The sequence below is a fragment of the Panulirus ornatus genome, chromosome 57, assembly GCF_036320965.1.
Source record: "Panulirus ornatus isolate Po-2019 chromosome 57, ASM3632096v1, whole genome shotgun sequence".
NCBI classification, from domain to species: domain Eukaryota; kingdom Metazoa; phylum Arthropoda; class Malacostraca; order Decapoda; family Palinuridae; genus Panulirus; species Panulirus ornatus.
The window spans coordinates 1523659-1542317 of record NC_092280.1 but is presented as its reverse complement, the minus strand read 5'-3'; the positions used below and the strand labels follow the sequence as shown (position 1 = coordinate 1542317).

General features: G+C 39.8%; 1 protein-coding gene across 1 annotated transcript in view; it reads right to left on the bottom strand.

The window, feature by feature from the left end:
* Positions 1-16476, bottom strand: part of LOC139766094 (pyridoxal-dependent decarboxylase domain-containing protein 1) — a 53107-nt gene extending 36631 nt beyond the window's left edge. The window contains exons 1-6 of the mRNA XM_071694247.1: positions 16318-16476; positions 8897-9045; positions 6901-7306; positions 6330-6520; positions 4974-5163; positions 1452-1599 (exon numbers count right to left, since the gene is read on the bottom strand). Of these exons, the coding sequence (XP_071550348.1) occupies positions 1452-1599; positions 4974-5163; positions 6330-6520; positions 6901-7306; positions 8897-9045; positions 16318-16350 (1117 nt within the window). The 5' untranslated portion in view covers positions 16351-16476. The remainder of the gene's footprint in view (positions 1-1451; positions 1600-4973; positions 5164-6329; positions 6521-6900; positions 7307-8896; positions 9046-16317) is intronic.
* Between the last annotated feature and the right edge of the window lie 2183 nt (positions 16477-18659).

The following is an 18659-nucleotide window of genomic DNA, read 5'->3' as shown; positions in this document are numbered from 1 at the left end:
GAGATAATGTTCTCACATTCCACACATTTTTCAATGCTCCCAGAACTTTGGCCACCTCCCCCACCCTGTGACACATCTGCAGTGGGAATGGATGAAGGCAGCATTTATGAATATGTACATGTGTATATATGTATATGTCTGCGTATGTATATGTATGTATACATTGAAATGTATAGGTATGTATATGTGCGTGTGTGGGCGTTTATGTATAAACGTGTTATGGGTGGGTTGGGCCATTCTTTCGTCTGTTTCCTTGTGCTACCTCTCTAACAGGGGAGACAGTGTCAGAGTATAATAAATAAATACATAAATATATACGTATGTATGTGATTGGATGGGGCATTCTTTGTCTGTTTCCTGGCACTCCCTCGCCGACGTGGGAAACAGCGACTAATACTTATTCGTCGTTTCCTACGTCAGCAAGGTAGTGCCAGGCAACATACAAAGACACATCCACCCACAGTCACATACATATACATATCCACAAATACAAATACATATACGTGCACATACATATACATATATACACATGTACATATTCATTCCTGCTCGCCTTCATCCATTCCTGGCACCACCTCATCCCACAGGAAACAGGACTACCAATTCCTGCATGACCTTGATGTGCCCTGCTTCAGCTCATTGAAAACATATCATCCCAATACATCATAGTGATCTAATTCAGTCTATAATATTCATGCCTCATTCATAACACTTGCCACACATTTCACACACATGCAAGCACTGCTTCCCAATCTTTTGCTCTCTTTCTCATTTACTTACACCCGCCAATCTTCACTTGATCTCTCTTGGCAGCTCTAAAAACAGGCCCTTTTCCTGTGCTTGCTCATGTCCACTACTTTTTTCACACATCCCATTTCCTTTTTTCCTAAAACCTCACGAAACTTTCATGCCCACCTCCACACAATAAAATTATGTCACACCTTCTGCCCCTCTGGGCAAATTGACATCTAATAACTTCCCCTTTGCATACCTGTCAGTCAGTACGTAATCCAAATCCTGATGATACCCAAACTCACTTATCCATGTATACTTCTGAATGCATCTTTTTCTGTTCAGCCAATCATATTTCCTCTTTCAGCATACAACTCAACAAGCTCTTCCCCATTTTCAGTAATACCCAGGACTCCATGCTCTCTAATAATATTCTCAACTGCCACATCACCTACTTTTGCATTCAGATCCTCTAGTCCCTTTGCATCAAAACAGCCAAAGCACCAACAGATATCCTCTCATACAACACTCCTTTCCTCACTACTCTGTTTATGTAAAATAAGTAACTTATGCAATACAGATGACCTAGTCCTTCACATGAATGCTATGATTTCCAATGAATTCAAAGATATAATCTTTTTGGTCAATATCCCCCCCCCCTTTTATTTTACAAATATTTGTAGCAAGGTACAACAACACAGAGCAAATGCCTAACTAACCTGCATTGGCTATGACAAGGAAGGGTATCTTTTGTGCTGCCAGGTCTTCCGCCATCATGCGATCTAAGGCAGCTGTGTCCATGGCTAGAGGTGAACCAACCACAGTGTTGCAAGGAACTACACGCACGCACCCAGACCCTAGACCTAGCTGTAGAGAAAACCAAAATCTTCGAAGAAACCATCCAGGGAATTAACTATTTGTCTTCTCAGCACATATAATCATAAAACATTTCACACTTCTTCACTGTCTCTTTTTTATATGCAAAGAAGGTTTGGATATGGGATCACTTTTAACCGCAAACACCCTGTTACAAGAAAGAACATTCTTCAATCAAGGCAATCTCTGGTGAAAGGAATGCAGGATTAAAAAACAGAATGAAAAAATTATTCAGAGCTCCTTAAATGCTTGTTTGAGAAGGTTGAGAAGTCAAATGAAGAGAGATATACAAAAGAAGGAAGAGAGTTATAGAGCTGTAGTGTTCAAGGGAAGGAACTATAACACTCTGGTCACAAGCAGACAGTTCAGAAGAACACAGGCCAAAATAATACCAGCAGAACAGAGAGAGAGGGTAACAATATCAAGGGAGACAGACAGAGACTGTTAGAGGTGATAACTGAAGAATCAATCACATGGTAGGCTTTTGATTCTTTTCCTTTTCTTTCTCTCATACTGATTTGCTGTTTCCTGCATTCCCAAAGTAGCATCAGGAAAAGGACGAAGAGCCTCAGAAGAAAAATCCTGACTTATCTTGTTCCCGTTTCATCTTTCGGAAAATAAAATCATAGGTGGGGAGAATTTTCAGCCCTAATTCCCACCCCTCTTAGTTACCTTCTATGAAACGTAAGAGATACATATGTTGCTTCTCCCCTATACCCAGGAACAGCTTAATAAAGAGGAGTAGGAAGGGCCACCCCAAATTTGGTAGCAACTCTTTACAATGGAACAAATAAGGCCACTGAAGATACATGATAGCTGCTTACATGAATAATATTCAAGGCACACATACAATACCCCAAGCTTTAGGGAAAAAGATTTTGTAAAGCTGGTTATGTGCACTTAAAGGATACAGTGGAGAATAAGGAAAAGCCCAACATGTTTATACCTATGCAAGGACAAAATGAGGTGTCTTGAAAATATACATAAACAAAAAAAAATCAAAAAAAGAGACTGTTTGGGTAAAACCTGTATTTTAGCACTATTGAATACAAGCAGGTTACTCTTCACAATTCTGTGATACTACACAGGTCTGAATTATGTATTCAGTACAAGAAAGAGAATGAGTATTGAAGTGAGGAAGGATGTGGAAATGAGCTGAAGTATGTAACAGATTGGAATCATCAGCATAAGAGTAAACTGGTTAAATGTTGAATAGAAATCATGTACAAAGAGAAGAAAGAAAAAATGTCCAACAGACCTTTCCGTGGGTTCCCCCAACCATTTTACATACCCTGGACCAGTCCACTCAAAGCAGGCAACTAACAAGTGTAGAAGCAGGGGGTAAGGGTGCAAATTCTCTACTCCTGTATCACTTTTCAAAAGAAATAATAAAGGAAGGGGCCATATGATGATGTTCATCTCTATAAAGCTCAGTCATCTGATCTTGATACTACCTTGCAGAAACAGGAAATAGCAAACATGTATGAGAGATATTACAATCATTATTTGATATTTTACTTCATCGCTGTTTCCTGCACCAGTGAGGAAGCACCAGGAAACAGATGAAGACCCATTCACTCATATATACATACACACACATACATGTACATATACATACATAAAAATATACAAACACATGCACATATCTATACTTGCTTGTACGTGTATGTAGATATGTAGGTAATGATTGGATAGGTCTTTCTTCGATTCTTTAGTGGCACTACTTCATTGACACGGGAAATGGCGATCAAGTATAGCAGTTGAATTTATCAAGAGAGGGGGTGACTGTGTTGCTGATTGGTTGGTAAGGATATTCAATGTATGTATGTATGGATCATGGTGAAGTGCCTGGCAATTGGCAGAATGTGTGCATAGTTCCACTGTACAAGGGCAAAGGGGATAAAGGTTGAGTGTTCAAACTACAGAGGGATAAGTCTGTTGAGTATTCCTGGGAAATTATATGGGAGGGTATTGAATGAGTGGGTGAAGGCATGTACAGAACATCAGATTGGGGAGGAGCAGTGTGGTTTCAGAAGTGGTAAAGGATGTGTGGATCAGGCGTTTTCTTTGAAGAATGTACGTGAGAAATACTTAGAACAACAGATGGATTAGTATGTAGCATTTATGGATCTGGAGAAGGCATACGATAGGGTTGATAAAGATGCTTTGTGGAAGGTCTTAAGAGTAAATGGTGTGGGAGGTAAGTTACTGGAAGCAGTGAAAAGCTTTTACCAAGGATGTAAGGCATGTGCACGAGTAGGAAGAGAGGAGAGTGATTGGTTTCCAGTGAATGTTGGTCTGCAGCAGGAGTGTGTGATGTCCCCATGGTTGCTTAATTTGTTTATGAATAGGGTGGTTAGGGAGGTAAATGCAAGAGTTTTGGAAAGAGGGGCGAGTCTGCAGTCCACTGGGGAAGAGAGGGCCTGGGAAGTGAAACAGCTGTTGTTCGACGATGATACAGCTCTAGTGGCTGACTTGAGTGAGAAAATGCAGAAGTTGGTGAATGAGTTTGGAAAAGTGTGTCAAAGAAGAAAGTTGAGAGTAAATGTGAAAAAGAGCAAGGTTATTAGGTTTAGTAGGGTTGAGAGACAAGTTAATTGGGATGTAAGTATGAATGAAGAAAAATGGGAGAAAGTGAAGTGTTTTAGATATCTGGGAGTGGACTTAGTAGTGAATGGAACCAGGGTCATCGTGCTGTCAAAGGACTGAACCAGGGTATGTGAAACATCTGGGGTAAACCATTGAATGGTCTGTGGGGCCTGGATGTGGATAGGGAGCTGCAGTTTCGGTGCACTACACATGACAGCTAGAGACTGTGTGAACAAATGTGGCCTTTTTTTTGTCAGTTTTCCTGGTGCTACCTCGCTGAAGCAAGGGGTAGCGATGCTCTTTCCAGTGGGGCAAGGTAGTTCCAGGAATAGATGAAGGCAAGCAAGTACGAATATGTGTATATATGTATATGTCTGTGTATGTGTATGTATATAAATGTATATGTTGAAAAATACTCCTGTTTGCATAAAAAGATGGAAAGGGAAAAGCAAAAGGACGTGAAACTCTCCTCACATTTTGTAACTCATAATATTTAAATCACACATACTATTAAACTTATTTTCATTTATACAAAATAATCACAATCTTGTCTTTTCTGTCCCTAAAGCACAAGTATTGATGACCCTTGTGCTGAAATATGCCTTCAAAATGTTCATACTTGTTAATGCACAAATTTCATGTATCCTTTCACCATCTTTATTTTCATCTGGGACCTTACACCCGTCTATTATTCTTTCTAGTTTATCTCCCACGGTTCCATTCATTTCACTCATCACAATGATATTCTTCCCTAGACATATAAAAGATAATCTTACCATCGTGGAGATGTGTTGTGGTAATCCAGGCCTGACTGTGCTGCTGGTGTATATAACTGGGGGCCTAGCATACAAGGCCCCATAACCATCTGTTGTGTATTTTGGGTAACGTGTGTGAAGAAGCATTCGACATACTCTTACTATACCCTCACGAACATCCTCATGAATGTATGCAGTGGATTCAAAATACCTGTATTGAAAATAAATTAACCATAACTAAATTGTTCCTTCCAATATATCCATCAATAACTAGCAAGTACATAACAGTATAAACCCTCTCTTTATCTAGACAGTAACAAGAATCTTAATCTTCAATCTATCTAGACGGCAGATAAGAGTCTAGGTCTTCAAGTTATCTTGACAGTAAACAATGTAAGTTCTCTCAGGTATCCATATAACATAATGGTTTCTAGCAATGCATTCACAATGATAATGGGAAAATTCTATATCCATCTTCCTAAGTTCTGTATCTATTCACTTATCAAGTAAGCCATTTATGAATTCACAGCATGTTGGCACACGATGAACCTTCATATAATACTTATGGCAAATCTGAGACTAACACAGTATTGTGAATAGGATGAATGTCAAATGCTTACCTGGTACTAACAAATTACTGTTTTATGAATAAAGTGGTTGTCAAAATAAAAGCATGAGTTCTGACCTGACACAGATATGAAGAATGAGAAACTATGGAAAGAAAAACTAAAGACAAAAGTAAGAGGTGAAATATAAGCAAGTACATTTAAAGACAAATCAACAACAGAAAGGTATGGGAAAGGAAGATGTTGCTGGGAGAAATACTTCAAATAAAATGTGCTTAATGTACTGTTACCTTGGCTTAAAAAATCTAAAAGGGCTACTGCTATCAAACATAAAATGCTAAAAAATACTGACTGCATTGTAAGAAAGTACAGGGCAATGTTCATAATACCTGCTAAACAAATGAAAATATTCAATCACCATATATATCATCAAGCTAATCATTCTACTTAAGCCATCTACATGATAAAGCTAAAATTATATGAAAATAGTATAGAGTTTTATAAGGGTATTCAGCTAAACAAAAGGGTACATAAAAAGGAGTATGGATGTTAGAATATTTCCAATGGTTTTATGGCTACTTCTTAAATAAACTGTTGTGATAATACTGCATTAATATGATCACTGGAAAAATGGAGGCTGTTACTAAAAAACTCCATCCTGTGACAGGTTTATAATTCTTTTATGAAGGTGGAAACAGGGACAACAACCTAGAGTTATGTCTACCCAGTTGTTGGTACCACAATGAATCAGTAAAACCTAAGAGGGATGACCAACTCATCCTCAAAAATTCATACTTTACCAAAAGCTCACCTGAAGAGTCTGGAAACCCACAGACAAGAATCAGACATGACTCGAGTTGCCAGCCGTCGCAGATGCTGTGGGTCGAGTGTAGTCACTAAAGCAGCTAGGAGATGTGATACTACTGCTAAGCGCCCATGAGAATCTATAGGACCAAGACCGTATGTCACATCAGGTTCCTCCTCATCATATGTCATCAGGTCCTGGATAATGAGAAACAGCTATTATATCAAAATTTCAAATCAACTGGGAAAATCCAAATTAAAAAAAAAAATTCACTTCCACCAAAATTTGTAAATACTTTTCCTTCCCTCCTCTTTTTACCTTTATAATCCTCTTTATATTTCAATTCATACCCAGCCTTCATGTGGACTTCTGTCTGCTACTGGAGCCTCCAACATAAATAGCAATAAAAAAAATCTGAGAAAATACTATAGTCCTAAAATTTAAAATCACTTTCTATAAGAGGCTGAGAATGAAATCTCATACTCCATTCTTTACTTTCTTAATTCCATCCCACTCTATATAAAGGGTACCACCCCTAACTCATCAATAAATAGTAGTGTTACATAAACTAATTTACCTGTAGCAGCCTCATGGTATTCACAGTGTCCATGCCATTAAGTGCAAGGGGCCTTGGGCTCCTCTCATCAGGCTGAAGAGGCTCGGCTGGGGAGCCCAAAGTCCCAAACATCTCTGAGGCAAAAACAGATAAAGATCCAAACACATCCTCCTCCTCTTCCTCTTCCTCTTCCTCTCTTGCACCACCTTGTTGCTTCTCTTCCTCATTTTTCTCTTCCAGTTGTTCCTCTTCTTTCACTACTTTATCTTTGTCCTTGTCTTGTTCAACTTCTTGCTCATGGTTTGCTTGTGCAGGTTCCTCTTGGTCTACCTGCACTTGATCATCCTTTGTCTCTTCCTCCTGTGGTTCTGTTATTTCCCCCTGCTCTTTCTCTACTTCCTCTGTCACAGTTTCTTCCACAACCGGTCTGTTAAGAAAATATGGCAGTAACTGAAAAACTTATAAGGAATAAGTAAAAGCAAATAATACTACAAATATTGTTTCCATTATGAAACAATACTTTAAGTGAACAAAACTATAAATGAGTCTTTTATAATCTTTAATTACAATATCCCAGGACCCAATTCATACGGCTCCTGCAGCTTCAAGGTTGCACCACAATGAGTAGCAGAGACAAGATCGCTGTCTCCTGCTTCAGTAAGGTAGCGCCAGGACACAGACAAAGAATAGCCCATCCACTCATATACACACATATACATAAACATCCACACATGCGCATACACATACATACATATACATAACATATACACATATACATACACATACACAGACATATATATATATGCATACGTACATATGCATGCTTGCTTGTCTTCATCCATTCCTGTCGCTATCCCGTCCCACAAGAAACAGCATTGCTACCTCCTGCTTCAGCAAGGTAGTGCCAGGAAAATAGACAAAAAAGGCCACATTCATTTACACCCGGTCTCTAGCTGTCATGTGTAATGCACCGAAACCACAGCTCCCTATCTACAACTAGGCCCCACAGATCTTTCCATGGTTTACTCCAGATGTTTCACATGCCCTGGTTCAGTCCACTGACAGCACGTCGACCCCAGTAAACCACATCATTCCAATTCACTCTATTTCTTGCACCTCTCTCATCCTCTTGTATGTTCAGGCCCCAATCACTCAAAATCTTTTTCACTCCATCCTTCCACCTCCAATTTGGTCTCCTTCTTCTTGTTCCCTCCACCTCGAACACATATATCCTCTTGTTCATTCTTTCTTCACTCATTCTCTCCATATGTCCAAGCCATTTCAACACACCCTCTTTTGCTCTCTCAACCACACTCTTTTTATTTCCAAAAACCTCTCTTACCCTTTCATTACTTACTCAATCAAACCACCTCACACCACATACTGTCCTCAAACATTTCAAGGATAGGGGAGAAAGAATACTTCCCACGTATTCCCCATGAGACATAGAAGGCGACTAAAGGGGGCAGGAGTGGGGGAATGGAAACTCTCCCCTCCTTGTATTTCAATTTTCAAAAGGGGAAATAGGAGTCAAGCGGGGAGTGCTCAAAAAAATATATACATGTATATAATTCTAATCGGTGTTTCCATACTCCACTTGCAGGTGATTGTGAAAGAAAAGTCATCATTGTCAATACACAAAACAGTACTTTTCACCTCCAAAGAGTCCATTATTTCCTTGTTCTTGATTGGACCACAGCCTTGAAGCAGCAAAAGCTCCATAAAAGGGGTCTTAAGGCTGTTTAAAATCTTAATAATAAAACTAAATAACTAAATGTCCAGCTGAGGGAGGACCATTATACTCATCACAGGTAAGGCAGCTGCCCAATTGAGGCCCATCTTACCAATGACAATAAGAATCTGAAGGAATTAAATCAATCAACAAATGGTTATGCTTACATTTATACCTACAATGATATATGCTAAATTTGAAGCATAATACTTCAAGTACCTTACTCTGATTGTATTAAATATTCTGTTCACTAGAAAAACAATAAAATGATTGGAAGGTACTCACTCTTGTGCGTCTGGTGTCTTCACTCCTTCTACCTCTGGCACTTCAGGCACCTCTACCTCAGCCTTTGCTGGTACCTCTTCTTCATTATTGCTTTCTGTTGCTACTTCTGCCATTTCTAAAGATTCCTGTTCACTTACAAGTGTCGATTCCTGTTGATGTAAAGCAATGAAAATCAAAACTATGTAGATATTTCGCCTGCTCATTTCATAGACATACATATTAGACTGCTCCTTTAAAATAGTCTCTCCATCAGATGTGGATAACTTCTGAAAAGACTGATTACCTGAGAAAATACAGTGGCATCAGTTGTAATGACTCCAAACAAAACTATCAACCCACATGGGGCTGGCAAGATTTAGGCATGTCCATCTTATGGCCAAGAGACCACAAAGAAGCACTGTAGCTGGAATCACAACTATCTACCCAGATTCCCAATCACACAGACCAGCTGTTTATGTGCAGCTGGATGAACTGATATGCACTTTAAAGGTAAGCACCTGCAGACATGAACCCATACCCTAAGGCTTAATCGTCAAGCACTGTGAGTACTGAACTACTATATCGCTCTATCTTACCGTCCTGCCCACAACCCCTTCTATGGAGCTCTTCCAGTGCTCAAGAAATCAGCCATATCCTCTTGCTGGGACCACAGTCCAGAAGTGCAGGGTAGTTAAGAAGCAGGTGTTTAGTGTCTTCAGTGTAGAAGTTTAATCTAAAGAATAAGTGGTCCTGTGATAAGTAGAAGTGATGTTGGTATTCTTGAGGAGATGGTTAATGTCTACTGCATGGATGAGAAACTGTTACTCGTGATTGTCTCCAAAGTGTAGTTTCAGCTGGGTGTGTGTCCAAAGAGATGGGGTGTAAGAATTTGTTGGAGGGACAGTTGTTCAGTGTTTCTCTAAAAGTGTTGATACATTTTGTAAAAGGGTATCTATCAGTTTGCTGGTGGTAGAGGATCTGTGATTAAATATGGCTGAAGTGGGTGAAGAGCTTTTTTTTCATTTCTGTGTGAAGGTTGGTGGATGATTATCAAGACACTTGAATGTGAGGCGGTTGTGCTACTGAATATACAGAGCTGCAGAGTATTCAAGATAATTTAGTTTTGTTGTGCTGGTGTTAATCATTTAAGGATGCCAAGGCAGATGTGGGTGATCTGGTAATAAAGAACTTTTCCATTAATTTGTCTCTTGAGTAGAAATCTGATGTCTCCATTATCTTTCTTAAAGATTTCCTACTCCATTTGTACAAGAATTTCAACCATTTATGTGTCTATTGTATGCATACACACACACACACACACACATATATATTTTTCATTTATCCCTGGGGATGGGGAGAAAGAATACTTCATAAGTATTCCTTGCATGTCGTAGCAGGCAACTAAAAGGGGAGGGAGTGGGTGGCTGTATATCCTCCCCTCTCATTTTTGATTTTCCAAAAGAAGGAACAGAGAAGGGGGCAAGTGAGAATATTCCCTCAAAGGCTCAGTCCTCTGTTCTTAACACTACCTTGCTAATGCAGGAAATGGCAAATAGTATGGGAAAAAAATAATTTATTCTTATTATACTTAATCACCATCTCCCACATTAGCGAGGTAGCACAAGGAAACAGACGAAAGAATGGCCCAACCCACCGACACACACATGTATATACATAAATGCCCGCACATGCACATATACATACATATACATTTCAATGTATACATACGTATACATACACAGATATTTCTTCTTTTTCTTTCAAACTATTCGCCATTTCCCGCATTAGCGAGGTAGCGTTAAGAACAGAGGACTGGGCCTTTGAGGGAATACCCTCACCTGGCCCAATTCTCTGTTCCTTCTTTTGGAAAATTAAAAAAAAACCGAGAGGGGAGGATTTCCAGCCCCCCGCTCCCTCCCCTTTTAGTCGCCTTCTACGACACGCAGGGAATACGTGGGAAGTACTCTTAATCCCCTATCCCCAGGGATCATACACAGATATATATATATATATATATTTTTTTGTCGCTGTCTCCCGCGTTTGCGAGGTAGCGCAAGGAGACAGACGAAAGAAATGGCCCAACCCACCCCCATACACATGTATATACATACACGTCCACACACGCAAATATACATACCTACACAGCTTTCCATGGTTTACCCCAGACGCTTCACATGCCCTGATTCAATCCACTGACAGCATGTCAACCCTGGTATACCACATCGATCCAATTCACTCTATTCCTTGCCCTCCTTTCACCCTCCTGCATGTTCAGGCCCCGATCACACAAAATCTTTTTCACTCCATCTTTCCACCTCCAATTTGGTCTCCCACTTCTCCTCGTTCCCTCCACCTCCGACACATATATCCTCTTGGTCAATCTTTCCTCACTCATTCTCTCCATGTGCCCAAACCATTTCAAAACACCCTCTTCTGCTCTCTCAACCACGCTCTTTTTATTTCCACACATCTCTCTTACCCTTACGTTACTTACTCGATCAAACCACCTCACACCACACATTGTCCTCAAACATCTCATTTCCAGCACATCCATCCTCCTGCGCACAACTCTATCCATAGCCCACGCCTCACAACCATACAACATTGTTGGAACCACTATTCCTTCAAACATAGCCATTTTTGCTTTCCGAGATAATGTTCTCGACTTCCACACATTCTTCAAGGCTCCCAGGATTTTCGCCCCCTCCCCCACCCTATGATCCACTTCCGCTTCCATGGTTCCATCCGCTGCCAGATCCACTCCCAGATATCTAAAACACTTTACTTCCTCCAGTTTTTCTCCATTCAAACTTACCTCCCAATTGACTTGACCCTCAACCCTACTGTACCTAATAACCTTGTTCTTATTCACATTTACTCTTTACTTTCTTCTTTCACACACTTTACCAAACTCAGTCACCAGCTTCTGCAGTTTCTCACATGAATCAGCCACCAGTGCTGTATCATCAGCGAACAACAACTGACTCACTTCCCAAGCTCTCTCATCCACAACAGAATTCATTTTTGCCCCTCTTTCCAAAACTCTTGCATTCACCTCCCTAACAACCCCATCCATAAACAAATTAAACAACCATGGAGACATCACACACCCCTGCCGCAACCCTACATTCACTGAGAACCAATCACTTTCCTCTCTTCCTACACGTACACATGCCTTACATCCTCGATAAAAACTTTTCACTGCTTCTAACAACTTGCCTCCCACACCATATATTCTTAATAACTTCCACAGAGCATCTCTATCAACTCTATCATATGCCTTCTCCAGATCCATAAATGCTACACACAAATCCATTTGCTTTTCTAAGTATTTCTCACATACATTCTTCAAAGCAAACACCTGATCCACATATCCTCTACCACTTTTGAAATCACACTGCTCTTCACCAATCTGATGCTCTGTACATGCCTTCACCCTCTCAATCAATACCCTCCCATATAATTTACCAGGAATACTCAACAAACTTATACCTCTGAAATTTGAGCACTCACTCTTATCCCCTTTGCCTTTGTACAATGGCACTATGCACGCATTCCGCCAATCCTCAGGCACCTCACCATGAGTCATACATACATTAAATAACCTTACCAACCAATCAATAATACAGTCACCCCCTTTTTTAATAAATTCCACTGCAATACCATCCAAACCTGCTGCCTTGCCGGCTTTCATCTTCCGCAAAGCTTTTACTACCTCTTCTCTGTTTGTCAACCCCGGTATACCACATCGCTCCAATTCACTCTATTCCTTGCCCTCCTTTCACCCTCCTGCATGTTCAGGCCCCGATCACACAAAATCTTTTTCACTCCATCTTTCCACCTCCAATTTGGTCTCCCTCATCTCCTCGTTCCCTCCACCTCGGACACATATATCCTCTTGGTCAATCTTTCCTCACTCATTCTCTCCATGTGCCCAAACCACTTCAAAACACCCTCTTCTGCTCTCTCAACCACGCTCTTTTTATTTCCACACATCTCTCTTACCCTTACGTTACTCACTCGATCAAACCACCTCACACCACACATTGTCCTCAAACATCTCATTTCCAGCACATCCATCCTCCTGCGCACAACTCTATCCATAGCCCACGCCTCGCAACCACACAACATTGTTGGAACCACTATTCCTTCAAACATACCCATTTTTGCTTTCCGAGATAATGTTCTCGACTTCCACACATTCTTCAAGGCCCCCAGAATTTTCGCCCCCTCCCCCACCCTATGATCCACTTCCGCTTCCATGGTTCCATCCGCTGCCAGATCCACTCCCAGATATCTAAAACACTTCACTTCCTCCAGTTTTTCTCCATTCAAACTCACCTCCCAATTGACTTGACCCTCAACCCTACTGTACCTAATAACCTTGCTCTTATTCACATTTACTCTTAACTTTCTTCTTCCACACACTTTACCAAACTCAGTCACCAGCTTCTGCAGTTTCTCACATGAATCAGCCACCAGCGCTGTATCATCAGTGAACAACAACTGACTCACTTCCCAAGCTCTCTCATCCCCAACAGACTTCATACTTGCCCCTCTTTCCAAAACTCTTGCATTTACCTCCCTAACAACCCCATCCATAAACAAATTAAACAACCATGGAGACATCACACACCCTGCCACAAACCTACATTCACTGAGAACCAATCACTTTCCTCTTTTCCTACACGTACACATGCCTTACATCCTCGATAAAAACTTTTCCAAATCATTTTCCCTAACCCTCTCACTTTGCACACCACCTCGACCAAAACACCCTATATCTGCCACTCTATCATCAAACACATTCAACAAACCTTCAAAATACTCACTCCATCTCCTTCTCACATCACCACTACTTGTTATCACCTCCCCATTTACACCCTTCACTGAAAGTTCCCATTTGCTCCCTTGTCTTACGCACTTTATTTACCTCCTTCCAGAACATCTTTTTATTCTCCCTAAAATTTAATGATATTCTCTCACCCCAACTCTCATTTGCCCTCTTTTTCACCTCTTGTACCCTTCTCTAGACCTCCTGTCTCTTTCTTTTATACATCTCCCACTCAATTGCATTTTTTCCCTGCAAAAATCGTCTAAATGCCTCTCTCTTCTCTTTCACTAATAATCTTACTTCTTCATCCCAAAACTCACTACCCTTTCTAATCAACCCACCTCCCACTCTTCTCATGCCACAAGCATCTTTTGCGCAATCCATCACTGATTCCCTAAATACAGCCCATTCCTCCCCCACTCCCCTTACTTCCATTGTTCTCACCTTTTTCCATTCTGTACTCAGTCTCTCCTGGTACTTCCTCACACAAGTCTCCTTCCCAAGCTCACTTACTCTCACCACCCTCTTCACCCTAACATTCACTCTTCTTTTCTGAAAACCCATACAAATCTTCACCTTAGCCTCCACAAGATAATGATCAGACATCCCTCCAGTTGCAGCTCTCAGCACATTAATATCCAAAAGTCTCTCTCTCGCGTGCCTGTCAATTAACATGTAATCCAATAACGCTCTCTGGCCATCTCTCCTACTTACATACGTATACTTATGTATATCTCGCTTTTTAAACCAGGTATTCCCAATCACCAGTCCTTTATCAGCACACAAACGTACAAGCTCTTCACCATTTCCATTTATAACACTGAACACCCCATGCATACCAATTATTCCCTCAACTGCCACATTACTCACCTTTGCATTCAAATCACCCATCATATACATGAACATATACTCATACTTGCTGCCTTCATCCATTCCCGTTACCACCCCTCCACAAATGAAATAGCACACCCCCTCCCCCCCCATGTGTGAGGTAGCACTAGGAAAAGACAAAAAATGCCACATTTGTTAATACTCAGTCTCTGGCTGTCCTGTGTAATGCACCAAAACCACAGCTCCCATTCCACATTCAGGCTCGACAAAACTTTCCATGGTTTACCCCAGCACTCCACATGCCCTGGTTCAATCCATTGACAGTATGTCAATCACGGTATACCACATCGTTCCAATTCACTCTATTTCTTGCGCACACTTCACCCTTCTGTATGTTCAGGCCCCGATCATTCAAAATCTTTTTCACTCAATCCTTCCACCTCCAAGTTGGTCTCCCGCTTCTCCTCGTTCCCTCTACCTCTAACACATATATCCTCCCTGTTAATCTTTCCTCTCTCTCTCTCTCTCTCTCTCTCTCTCTCTCTCTCTATCTACATATACATATATTTTGTGCGTGATCAAGTAAATTCTTAAGAGTCCATGAGGAAAATGAAACACGATAAGTTCCCAAGTGCACTTTCGTGTAATAATCACATCATCAGGGGAGACACAAGAGAGAAATATAAGTCAGTTGATATACAATGAAGAGACGTAGCTAGGACGCCATCTGGTAAACATGCGATTGTCCAAGACTCAAGAATATTATATATACATATATATACGAGTGTGTGTGTGTATGTGTGTGTGTTAATGATAGCATTAATAAGGTCACCTCAGTTGCCCATGATGTCTCAGCTAACATACTTATGATCTGAGAATATGTAGCATCAATTAATGTAAAAGTAAGAGAAACAAAAAGAATCGACAGAACCTATGAAAACCTCAACTAACAGCTGATATCTACGGTAGAAATATCTTGTAATGTACCAATGTTAATGTGGTCTGATGCTGGAGACCACTGAGAACGACTGCTTGTGTGGAGGCTGAGCAGTAATGCAAACACCCACTTGTTTTGTCTCATAAGTTAATAGTTTTAGGAAGCTGGCATAATGTTCAATCACAGGTGAAATATAATTCGACTGCAAATGAATATTCAAATTCAGAAAAATCTATTTGCTAGAGGTTAGGTAACTTTACAGAGGTTCTGTTGATTTTTGATAAGTGCTTCTCTTAAATATAAGTAAAGTAAATAAATAAGTTCCATGATCTACATAAACCTCACCACTATTACCTTATTTAAAAAGACTAAATACAAATCATACTTCCCACTTTTTCTTCCTCTACAAAACAATTTCAATAGATATCCACAACTAATTAGATGTGAAATCAAACTGGGCTATCTGCGCATTCTTAATCTTTTTAAGAATCTTGTGATTCATCTACTGAAATGTTCAAGAGTTTAGTTGGCCCTTTGCCTCCACCTCCCCCTTAGCTCTCGCGGTTCCCACCCACTCAAAACTCTCCAGCTCGGTTCACAAACATATCTAACGTGCCAAAGTCTGTTTACTACCCCAAGCCTAAACCTTGCCATGATTAATTAAAAGAAAAGCCCAAAAACCAGCATGAAAAGCTAAATAAAGGAATATTCATTGGCCGGTGCAGACAACTTGACAGTTCGCTCATGTCCACGTAAACAAAACTAGACGTCACTGTAGTTCTCATCAAAACAAACACTATTTACATGCAACAGCCCACTTTTTATGAATGAATCCACTACCTCCGTCCTTGGTTCCTCCTTAGCGTCCTCCATATCGCTCCTCGTTAATGAAAAGTGGATAATTCAGAAATATCCAGCCTGGTGAAGTAATACATCCGTCCACCACCTCCGATTAGCCGATGTTGCGTGGCAGATGCGAAAATACTTCAATGAGGAAGAAAGAAGGAACAATACATTTATATGAAAAAAGAGACATTATAACCAGTAATCATTAATGATCTGCTTATGAAATATGACATATTATCAAAAAATCAATTTCAAATCAGTACACAATGGACAGGACCTCCTCGTCTTGTCATACTGTGAAATACAATCCGTACTAGTTTCTACATTACCCCTAAACACTCTACGTCTTTGCCCGGGTTATTTAAATTTCTGAACCTACCTAAACAGTAATAAAGTTGGCCTACGTGGAGAAAGGGCTTAAATATATGAGTGTAATTTCACGATTGCAATAACAAAATATGACGTGAACATTACTGCCAGAAAAAAATGAAAAGGTGCTCTGGTCTTTTACCATCTACAATTTTGTAAACAGTTTCGGTAAAGATTATAATCTGAGAAGGAAAAACAACAATGGTAATAATGATAACACTAATAATAATGATACCTACAGTCATGTTTTTCATTATACTGATAAGGTACTAATAGTAATCCACGTTCAACTACCTTACATATTTGCTGCTTTTGAACAAGTACATGATATATGTTTTATTACGTAAACATGTGTGTGTGTGTGTGTGTGTGTGTGTGTGTGTGTGTGTGTGTCCAGTATTAAGCTTCTGTCAAGTCGCATAAGATTTGGACAGCCTGTAAATGTATATGTGGACATTGTGCAAAATCCACATTGAGATGGTAATATACAAGGTATATGTCTGCATTACTGATAAAGGTAATGCAGACATTTGATACAGATAAAGGTATTTGCAGACATTTGATACTGATAAAGAAAAACTATATTCAACACACCAAGGATAGTCCAAAAAAAACCCATAAAAGGCTTATCTCTGCGGGAGTCCTTTTATATGTGCAAGGTACAATGAACATAGTTCGGGGATGTTATATAATCGATTTCACACAATACAGAATCTAATACAGTATTTGTTTACGAGAATAAACGGCGGGCCGTTTTTTGAACCAGCTTTTGAAAGGAACAATATTGGGCTCTAGAATTCTGTGAAGTTTCCTTAACTGAAAATGACCGCTACTATTACAAAATTAAGACAATACTCTGCTGAAAATGATATCTATGTTAATCCGAAATATTAATCTTCAAATGCAGTGTAACAAGTGACACTTAAAGCTGATAGTGACTGGATATACTAAACAGGTTAATACCAAACAATTTATGCGCCTTATCACCACCACCTCACAGATTACTTATCCACTGAAAGAAAACGTACGAAAGGCAACACTCAAAATAATATTGATAGATTAATCGATTTATTCAAATCCATTTGGAAGTCATGTACAATACAGGTACAGCGTGATGAAATCAATAATATTTGACCTTCAAGTATAACAAAACAAACATACGACTTATGTTAAACTCTGAGATGATAACAGCCTATCCTTCCATAAATTATCATTAACTGATACAACCAAGCGATATTCGTGATAGTTATGACCGGGCGTATGATAAACTGAATTGGGAAATGATTTGTGAAGGTGTGGCTCTATTTAGAGGTTTCATGGTAGCAGCAGGTTATATGTGAGGTTGAGGTAGGTTAGGAGTGAGTCATCACAACAGATCAAGAGTTTATCGAGGCTGGCGCTGCGACCACACTACCTAATTATTCTAATGACTGGACATTACTTAAAATGAGGCAAGATGACTGTGATTTGGTACTTCATTATGGAGACACACCTGATGTATGGACTTGATGACGTGTTGCTAGCTGTGTGAGGGAAGGTAAAAAGGTAGTTTTTGAAATGGATGAGAGATTAAGTGAAAGATCAGTTTGTAAGGTAAAAAAAAAAGTGATTGGGTTTGGATATTTAAGGCTAAAGTTTAGTAAAGAACGCAGAGTATTTGTACAGGGAGAAAAAGTGGAAGTTCGCTGAAAGAGCAGGTGGAGAGAAAAATCTAAGTGAACAAAAAACGCATGAAAATCAGTAGTCCCATTTCTGATGTTTGATAGTGAAATCCAGTTTCATACCGGTCTATAATTAGAGAATAAGGTTAGCAGAAATGAATAACTATAGAAGAGTACCTGGTGCCAGGAGATAAAAAAAAAAAAAAATAGGGTATATCTCATTTATGAATCTAGTTCAAGAGTTATATATTTACCTTATGCATTTCAGTGAGATAGATCATACCATGCTACATGTCTTTTTCTTGT